This window comes from Salmo trutta, chromosome 18 (genome assembly GCF_901001165.1).
Source record: "Salmo trutta chromosome 18, fSalTru1.1, whole genome shotgun sequence".
In the NCBI taxonomy this organism is placed as follows: Eukaryota; Metazoa; Chordata; class Actinopteri; order Salmoniformes; family Salmonidae; genus Salmo; species Salmo trutta.
In genome coordinates, this window is record NC_042974.1 from 31,017,212 (window position 1) to 31,026,554 (window position 9,343).

General features: G+C 45.6%; 1 protein-coding gene across 10 annotated transcripts in view; it reads left to right on the plus strand.

Annotated features, from left to right (window-relative positions):
- Window positions 1-9,013, plus strand: part of LOC115153188 (bifunctional heparan sulfate N-deacetylase/N-sulfotransferase 2) — a 200,448-nt gene extending 191,435 nt beyond the window's left edge. For all 10 annotated transcript variants that reach the window (XM_029698346.1, XM_029698347.1, XM_029698345.1 and 7 more), the window contains 8 exons: window positions 4,052-4,180; window positions 4,480-4,662; window positions 4,852-4,948; window positions 5,089-5,212; window positions 6,628-6,802; window positions 7,142-7,312; window positions 7,504-7,716; window positions 7,892-9,013. In XM_029698346.1, the coding sequence (XP_029554206.1) occupies window positions 4,052-4,180; window positions 4,480-4,662; window positions 4,852-4,948; window positions 5,089-5,212; window positions 6,628-6,802; window positions 7,142-7,312; window positions 7,504-7,716; window positions 7,892-8,017 (1,218 nt within the window). In that variant the 3' untranslated portion in view covers window positions 8,018-9,013. The remainder of the gene's footprint in view (window positions 1-4,051; window positions 4,181-4,479; window positions 4,663-4,851; window positions 4,949-5,088; window positions 5,213-6,627; window positions 6,803-7,141; window positions 7,313-7,503; window positions 7,717-7,891) is intronic.
- The last annotated feature ends 330 nt before the right edge of the window (window positions 9,014-9,343 follow it).

The window sequence follows — 9,343 nt, forward strand, 5'->3', positions numbered from 1 at the left end:
GGGTAGGCAGAGGGAGTCTGGAAGGGCATCAAGGAATCTTTGGGTTGTCTGAGAATTTATAGCACGACTTTTAATCTTCCTTGGTTGGGGTTTGAGCAGATTATTTGTTGCAATTGTAAACGCAATAAAATGGTGGTCCGATAATCCAGGATTATGAGGAAAAACATTAAGATCCACAACATTTATTCCATGGGACAAAACTAGGTCCAGAGTATGACTGTGGCAGTGAGTAGGTCCAGAGACATGTTGGACAAAACCCACTGAGTCGATGATGGCTCCGAAAGCCTTTTGGAGTGGGTCTGTGGACTTTTCCATGTGAATGTTAAAGTCACCAAAAATTAGAATATTATCTGCTATGACTACAAGATCCGATAGGAATTCAGGGAACTCAGTAAGGAACACTGCATATGGCCCAGGAGGCCTGTAAACAGTAGCTATAAAAAGTGATTGAGTAGGCTGCATAGATTTCATGACTAGAAGCTCAAAAGACGAAAACGTCATTGTTTTTTTTTTTGTAAATTGAAATTTGCTATCGTAAATGTTAGCAACACCTCCGCCTTTGCCGGATGCACGGGGGGTTTGGTCACTAGTGTAACCAGGGGGTGAGGCCTCATTTAACACAGTAAATTCATCAGGCTTAAGCCATGTTTCAGTCAGGCCAATCACATCAAGATTATGATCAGTGATTAGTTCATTGACTATAACTGCCTTGGAAGTGAGGGATCTAACATTAAGTAACCCAATTTTGAGATGTGAAGTATCACAATCTCTTTCAATAATGGCAGGAATGGAGGAGGTCTTTATACTAGTAAGATTACTGAAGCGAACACCGCCATTTTTAATTTTGCCCAACCAAGATCGAGGCACAGACACGGTCTCAATGGGGAAAGCTGAGCTGACTACGCTAACTGTGCTAGTGGCAGACTCCACTAAGCTGGCAGGCTGGCTAACAGCCTGTTGCCTGGCCTGCACCCTATTTCATTGTGGAGCTAGAGGAGTTAGAGCCCTGTCTATGTTCGTAGATAAGATGAGAGCACCCCTCCAGCTAGGATGGAGTCCGTCACTCCTCAGCAGGCCAGGCTTGGTCCTGTTTGTGGGTGAATCCCAGAAAGAGGGCCAGTTATCTACAAATTCTATCTTTTGGGAGGGGCAGAAAACAGTTTTCATCCAGCGATTGAGTTGTGAGACTCTGCTGTAGAGCTCATCACTCCCCCTAACTGAGCTCAGGTGCATCCTGTTTCCATTGATCATCCTTGAGATGTTTCTACAACTTGATTGGAGTCCACCTGTGGTAATTTCAATTGATTGGACATGATTTGGAAAGGCACACACCTTTCTATATAAGGTCCCACAGTTGACAGTGCATTTCAGAGCAAAAACCAAGCCATAAGGAATTGTCCGTAGAGTTCCGAGACAGGATTGTATCGAGGCACAGATCTGGGGAAGGGTGCCAAAAGAAGTCTGCAGCATTGAAGGTCCCCAAGAACACAGTGGCCTCCATCATTCTTAAATGGAAGAAGTTTGGAACCACCAAGACTCTTCCTGATCTGGCCGCCCGGGCCAAACTGAGCAATCGGGGGAGAAGGGCCTTGGTCAGGGAGGTGACCCAAGATCCCGGTGGTCAATATGACAGAGCTCCAGAGTTGTTCTGTGGTGATGGGAGAACTTTCCAGAAGGACAACCATCTCTGCAGCACTCCACCAATCAGGCTTTTGTGGTAGTGGTCAGACGGAAGCCACTCCTCAGTAAAGGGTACATGACAGCCCGCCTAGAGTTTTTCTTGAGAAACAAGATTCTCTGGTCTGATGAAACCAAGATTGACCTCTTTGGCCTGAATGTCACGTCTGGAGGAAACCTGGCACCATCCATACGGTGAAGCATGGTGGTGGCAAAATCATGCTGTGGGGATGTTTTTCAGCGGCAGGGACTGGGAGACTAGTCAGGATCGAGGGAAAGATGAACGGAGCAAAGTACAGAGGACCTCAGACGACCCTAAGCACACAGCCAAGACAATGCAGGAGTGAACTCGAGACAAGTCTCAATGTCCTTGAATGGTCCAGCCAGAATCCGGACTTGAACCCGATCGAACATCTCTGGTGAGACCTGAAAATAGCTGTGCAGCAACGCTCCCAATCCAACCGGACTGATCTTGAGAGGATCTGCAGAGAAGAATGGGAGAAACTCCCTAAATACAGGTGTGTCAAGCTTGTAGCGTCATACCCAAGAAGACACAAGTCTGTAATCGCTGCCAAAGGTGCTTCAACAAAGTACTGAGTAAAGGGTCTGAATACTTATGTAAATGTCAGTTTATTTTTTTTATATATTTTATTCAATTTGCAAAAAATCAGTTGTTGCTTTGTCATTATGGGGTATTGTGTGTAGATTGATGAGGGAAAAAACTATTTAGTCAATTTTAGAATAAGGCTGTAACGTAACGTAGAGTACCTCATGATAAGCTGTAGATCACACTATCTACCAAGAGTTATCTATATTATTCGTAGCCATCTATTTACCACCACAAACTGATGCTGGCACTAAGACCGCACTCAACGAGTTGTATAAGGCCATAAGCAAACAAGAAAATGCTCATCCAGAAGCAGCACACTTAGTGGCCAGCATGTCACATGCTGGTAGAAATGATGAGGAAAAAAACTCTAGACCACCTTTACTCCACACACAGAGATGCACACAAAGATCTCCCTCGCCCTCCATTTGGCAAATCTAACCATAATTCTATCCTCCTGATTCCTGCTTACAAGCAAAAACTATTGCAGGAAGTACCAGTGACTCGCTCAATACGGAAGTGGTCAGATGACGCAGATGCTACGCTACAGGACTGTTCTGCTAACACAGACTGGAATATGTTCGGGGATTCATTCAGTGGCATTGAGGAGTATACCACCTCAGTCATCGGCTTCATCAATAACTGCATCAACGACATAGTCCCCACAGTGACCGTACTTACAAATCCCAACCAGAAGCCATAGATTACAGGCAACATCCGCACCGAGCTAAAGGCTAGAGCTGCCGATTTCAAGGAGCCGGACACTAATCCAGACGCTTATAAGAAATCCCGCTATGCCTAAAAACGAACGAACCAACAAACAGGCAAAGCTTCAATTCTAAGATTGAATCCTACTACACCGGCTCTGACACTCGTCGGATGTGGCAGGGATTGCAAACTATTACGGACTACAAATGGAAATCCAGCCGCGAGCTGCCCATTGACACAAGCCTACCAGACAAGCTAAATGCCTTTTACGCTCGCTTCGAGGCAAGCAACACTGAAGCATGCATGAGAGCACTAGCTGTTCCGGACAACTGTGTGATCACACTCTATGTAGCCGATGTGAGCAAGACCTTTTAAACAGGTTAACATTCACAAAGCCATGGGGCCAGTTGGATTACCAGGATGTGTACTCAAAGCATGTGTGGACCAACTGGCAAGTGTTTTCACTGACATTTTCAACCTCTCCCTGACCGACTGTACATACATGCATACATGTTTCCTGACTCAAACCTAATAGCACTTTAGATATATATTTGTTTATATAACTCATTCGGACATATTCTTTCAATAAAACAAATAATTTGTCCACAATTCGCAGATTTCTCAATCGCTAGTTGACTGACAACGGAGCAGAGCTAGCAGTGCACAAAGATACATTGTGAGTCACGTGACCTGTTTTTGCAGCTTTCCCGTTCTAGACTGCAGGGAGAGAGAGAGTATGGAATCACTTGGGAACTTTTGGATTTGAGGTAAACTTCTCCTTTAATTGCTGCTAGAAATAGTAAATCATTCAGGGGTGAGTCTTAAACTTTAAGTTGAATTTTCACTTGATCTCCCATTGACATCATGCATAACTTAGTGAAAATGTGACTTAAAACAGAAGTTCAGATTTCCCCTCAGTGCTTAGTGAGAGTGCTTAAGGGCTTAGAGTTTATGCAAATGTACTAAGGCCCTATTCATTAATTAAGTGGTTAGAAAAAAGAGGAAGTTGGTTACTTCTGTTCCTACACTGTTTTTGACAATTTCCCTCTGTCTCTGCAGGTGTTACCCAGACAGACATGTGGCCTCTTCACTCACACCATCTTCTATAACGAGTACCCAGGAGGCTCCAAAGAGCTGGACAAGAGCATCAGGGGAGGAGAGCTGTTCCTCACCGTCCTCCTCAACCCTGTAAGTTTAGTTCACTCTCAAGATACTCTGCCTGTCCTTACTGGAGCTGCTACCTTCTTCAGGCCGCTGCTCTATATGACTTGAGAAACTTCATTCTGGAAAAGCCTTAGCTTGGGAAAATGACCTGTAACTTTGACTTTTGTGTAAATCATTAATTGATGTCAATCTGTGCTACAATTTTAGTTTCAAGAGTGGGATTTTGCCTAGTATGCATTTAAGATCCATAGACAAACAGTGAAAGGTCTCACTTCCCTACTCACCTGTTGGTATGGTCCTCTGACTCCTCTGTCCCCCTCCAGATCAGCATCTTCATGACCCACCTGTCTAACTATGGAAACGACCGGCTGGGCCTGTACACCTTTGAGTCCCTGGTGAAGTTTGTTCAGTGTTGGACCAACTTGCGGCTTCAGACACTCCCCCCCATTCAGCTGGCTGACAAATACTTCCAGATCTTCCCTGAGGAGAGAGACCCCCTCTGGCAGGTTAGGGGACTGCAATTATCAATTATTATTACAGACGTGATAATCCATTGGTTTTTAGTTACTGTTTCCTATTTTAGATATTTATTGTTATTAAGTTTGGCCCATTTTATTTTCTTTTGCAATGAAATGACTTAATGATAAGCTAGCTATATGTATTGGAGACCGTAACCCCTCTTTATCTGTCCTCAGAACCCATGTCATGACAAGAGACATAAAGACATCTGGTCGAAAGAAAAGACCTGTGATAGACTACCGAGGTTCCTGGTCATAGGCCCACAGAAAACAGGTGAGACCCTGCAGCCAACCATTTTCCTAAGACATCTACACTCTCTCGCTCGCCACATACTCGCTTGGCCAAAATGGGTTGCGTGATGGCGTTTGTGGTGGCGAGTTTCAGTCAGTGTATATTCATGTGTGTTCTTTCAGGCACCACAGCCCTGCACTCGTTCCTGAGCCTCCACCCTGCCATCACCAGTAGCTTCCCCAGTCTTGTCACCTTTGAGGAGATCCAGTTCTTTAGCGGGCCCAACTACAACAACGGCATTGACTGGTAAAACGACTTTGCTGCCCACTCAGAGGCTTTAAATACTCTAATGAAGCCTGTAGCCTTCTTTTGTCTGAACTGATCTAAGAGCCTATATGATATCCATATGGTAGTACCTTCGGAAAGTATTCAGACCCCTTGACTTTTTCCACATTTTGTTAGGTTACAGCCTTATTCTAAAATGTATTAAATTGTTTTTTTCCCCTCATCAATACACACACTACCACATAATGACAAACCCAAATAGTTTTTTAGACATTTTTGCAAATGTATTAAAAATGATATTACATTTACATAAGTATTCAGACCCTTCACTCAGTACTTTGTTGACGCGCCTTTGGCAATAATTACAGCCTTGAGACTTCTTGGATATGACGCTACAAGCTTGGTACACCTGTATTTGCGGCGTTTCTCCCATTGTTCTCTGCAGATCCTCTCAAGCTCTGTCAGGTTGGATGGAGAGCGTTGCTGCACAGCTATTTTCAGTTCTCTCCGGAGATGTTCGATCGGGTTCAAGTCCGGGCTCTGGTTGGGCCCCTCAAGTACATTCAGAGACTTGTCCCGAAGCCACTCTTGCATTGTCTTGACTGTGTGCTTAGGGTCGTTGTCCTGTTGGAAGGTGAACCTTCGCCCCAGTCTGAGGTCCTGAGCGCTCTGGGGCAGGTTTTTGTCAAGGATATCTCTGTACTTTGCTCCGTTCATCTTTGCCTCGATCCTGACTAATTTCCCAGTCCCTGCCACTGAAAAACATCCCCACAGCATGATGTTGCCACCACCGTGCCTCGACACAATCCTGTCTCGGAGCTCTACGGACAATTCCTTCGACCTCCTGGTTTTGTTTTGCTCTGACATGCACTGTCAACTGTGGGACCTTGTATAGACAGGTGTGTGCCTTTCCAAATCATGTCCAATCAATTGAATTTACCACAGATGGACTCCAAGTTGTAGAAACATTTCAAGGATGATCAATGGTAACAGGATGCACCTAAGCTCAATTTCGAGTCTCATAGCAAAGGATCTGAATACTTATGTAAATAAGCTTTTTAAAATATTTTTTAATACATTTTCGAAAAGCTGTTTTCGCTTTGTCATTATGGGGTATTGTGTTTAGATTGCTGAGGATTTTTTTTTGTAATCTATTTTAGAATAAGGCCATAACGGAGAAAAATGTGGAAAAAGTCAAGAGGTCTGAATACTTTCCAAAGGCACTGTAGTTCCTTCATGCTTACTTGTAGTGTAGTCTTCCTCCATATTGCTCTCACGTATCTACATATTTCTCTCATATCAGTGAGAATGTATAACAGTATGGTCCATTAGGTGGAAAGGGACATGACGCAGGAAGACCGTCAAAGGACATTTATGACATAAGCTCTCCTATGGCCCTCGCTAACCATAACTGCTCTCCCCCGTCCTCTCTTCAGGTACATGGACTTCTTCCCCTTCCCATCGAATGTCAGTACAGACTTCATGTTTGAGAAAAGTGCCAACTACTTTGACACGGAGGTAGCCCCTAAGAGAGCGGCCGCCCTGCTGTCCCGGGCCAAGATCTTGGCTGTGCTCATCAACCCAGCGGACCGCGCCTACTCCTGGTACCAGGTGGGTCTGTCACACTCTTAACTTCCTCAGCCATAATATGAACCATCAGGGTCATGAAATATAAACTATTCCCAGACCATTTGTCAAGACCGTTAAGTGACCACATGGAAAGGATACTCCTGGCTGCCTCACTCCAGAGAAAAGAAATGCCATCTGTTTTTATTTGAGCTTCACCTTTTTATTTGCATGTATTTATTCTCAAGTGGCCAAAGGTACAAAGTCTGTCAAAAGTTATCTTGTAAAATCACTTGATACGGGATTCTTCTGAAGTCTGACTTCTGATAACCTTTGACTCAAGATGTCTGAACTTTACCCTTTCCCCTGTGTGTGACCCTGTAGCACCAGCGGGCTCACCAGGACCCGATGGCCGTTAACCATACGTTCCAGGAGGTGGTGACAGCGGGGCCTGCCACCCCCCGAGAGCTGCTCATCCTGCAGAGGCGCTGCCTTAAACCTGGGGCCTACGCCACACACCTGGAGCGCTGGCTCCACCACTACCAGCCCAGCCAGGTAACATTACATTACTGGAAATACACACAAACATACTAAACGTGCACAGCTAGATACTGAAAACTACACCCCCGTGAACAATTCAAATGCATCCATTCAGAAACATGGCTTCACAGTATTTTCCATGATTGATCATGGCAGTACTACCTGTGGGGAGTCCAGTATGTGAGAGGTGTGATTCCTGTTTCCAGGTCCACATAGTGGATGGGTCCCAACTGCGATCCAACCCTGCCCTGGTCATGGAGGGCATCCAGAGGTTCTTGGGGGTTACACCCATCTTCAACTACACCCAGGCTCTGACGTATGATGAAAGTAAAGGGTTCTGGTGCCAGAGGGTGGAAGGAGCACGACCCAAGTGTTTGGGCAAAAGTAAAGGCAGGAAATACTCTGACATGACTCCTGAGGTACAGTTACTCCATCTTTCAAGGAAAACGTCAGACACTGCACATTATCCCATCTTGTCAGCTTGTTTCTCCGAGTGGCCATGATGTGTTTTCACTTCTGCCTAACATGTAGATATGTCTTAACAAGTGCCTCGTACAGTCCTTCGCTGACTGTTCTCTGTTGTGTGTCTTACAGTCCCGTGCCTTCCTGACGGAGCATTACCGGGAGCACAACATGGAGCTGCTGAGGCTGCTGAACCGGCTGGGCCAGCCCCTGCCCGCCTGGCTGAGAGAGGAGCTGCAGAGCTCCAGCTGGAGCTGAGACTGGACCTCCCTACGGAACCACAGCCACAGCCTGGGACTGGAGCACTGCCCTGCCTGGCCTGGCCCGGGGTAAGAGGGCCCTGTTTACCCACACCCAACACCAGTCACTACAGAGGGTGGAAGAGGAGAGAAGGTGGGAGTACAGCCCCCTATCGGGACAATGGACTCCTCCACCCTGAAATGCCACTGTAGAAACCAATCCTCACGGGAGGGGAATAATGTCCTCTAATAAGGGAGTTAATGAGTTGGACTGCTGAAACAACCCTCCCTCTTTCCCCTCGCAGTCGCACACATCATCGTCATCCAGAAAGTAGAGGACTTGTCTCAGCCTGCAGCCGGTTGGACTGACTGACGCCAGGGTCTGGCAGACTGAGAGGGAGTGGGGGGTCTAATGTCATGTTACCCCCCTTTTTAACAGGAACTGATATCTTGTGGCCCTGGAGTGCATGAATAAACCCGGCAACATACGTGTGGTCACAAGCTCACACACACACTTCTCATTTCTTCAGAAGAATGAATGTAAAATGTTGTACATTTTAAAGCTGTTGTATATTGTTGGTGGGGGATGGGTGGGAAATGTGACAAAATAGACATGAACTAAACAAGACAGCAAACTCTAGTGCTATGGACAAAGACGTGTGCCGTAGGATGGATGTAGTGCATCACAGGCCACGGCTCCTCCAGACTGTGCATTCCACTACCCCAAAGCTGAGGCCTTTGGAGTACATCCACAAGTCTACAGAGAAACCCACACACTTTAACCATGCACGTTCTCCCTCACTCTCACGTAGGTACCCAGTCAGTTTAGAGCTGTGTAGAAAGAGGGCAAGTTAAAGAGAAGAGGATGAGCTAGAGAGAGAGGTTCTAGATCTCTCTGCTTGTGAGTGTCTGTCGTAACAGGAGCTGCTGTCTTGTTTTGTTTTCTGTTTATTTTGCCAAAACTACAAAACAAAGACCAATGCTGTATCATCTCTAATAAACTCAGACGTTAGAATGGCTTGTTCATTTGTGTTTTTTTTTTTTTTTACTCACAGCTTCTGCATGCCTGTCAATGCAGGAGCCACTGTCATTTACCCATGTCTGATGCTGTCTACAGAAGACTGGAATGGAAACGGCAGTGCCTATGTAGTTTAACAGACAGGAGAGTAGAGGTACATATTATAGTCTGCAGTGCAGTAGTAATCATAGTTTTCGGGAAGGTATATTTTCAATGGATAATTCGACTAAGTCTCCTTTATTAGACTAGTGTATCACGTGAAATACCTCCTATCTAATCATCCTCTCAGTAGCACGACGAATTGGTGGAAACCTGTTAAATGGGCAG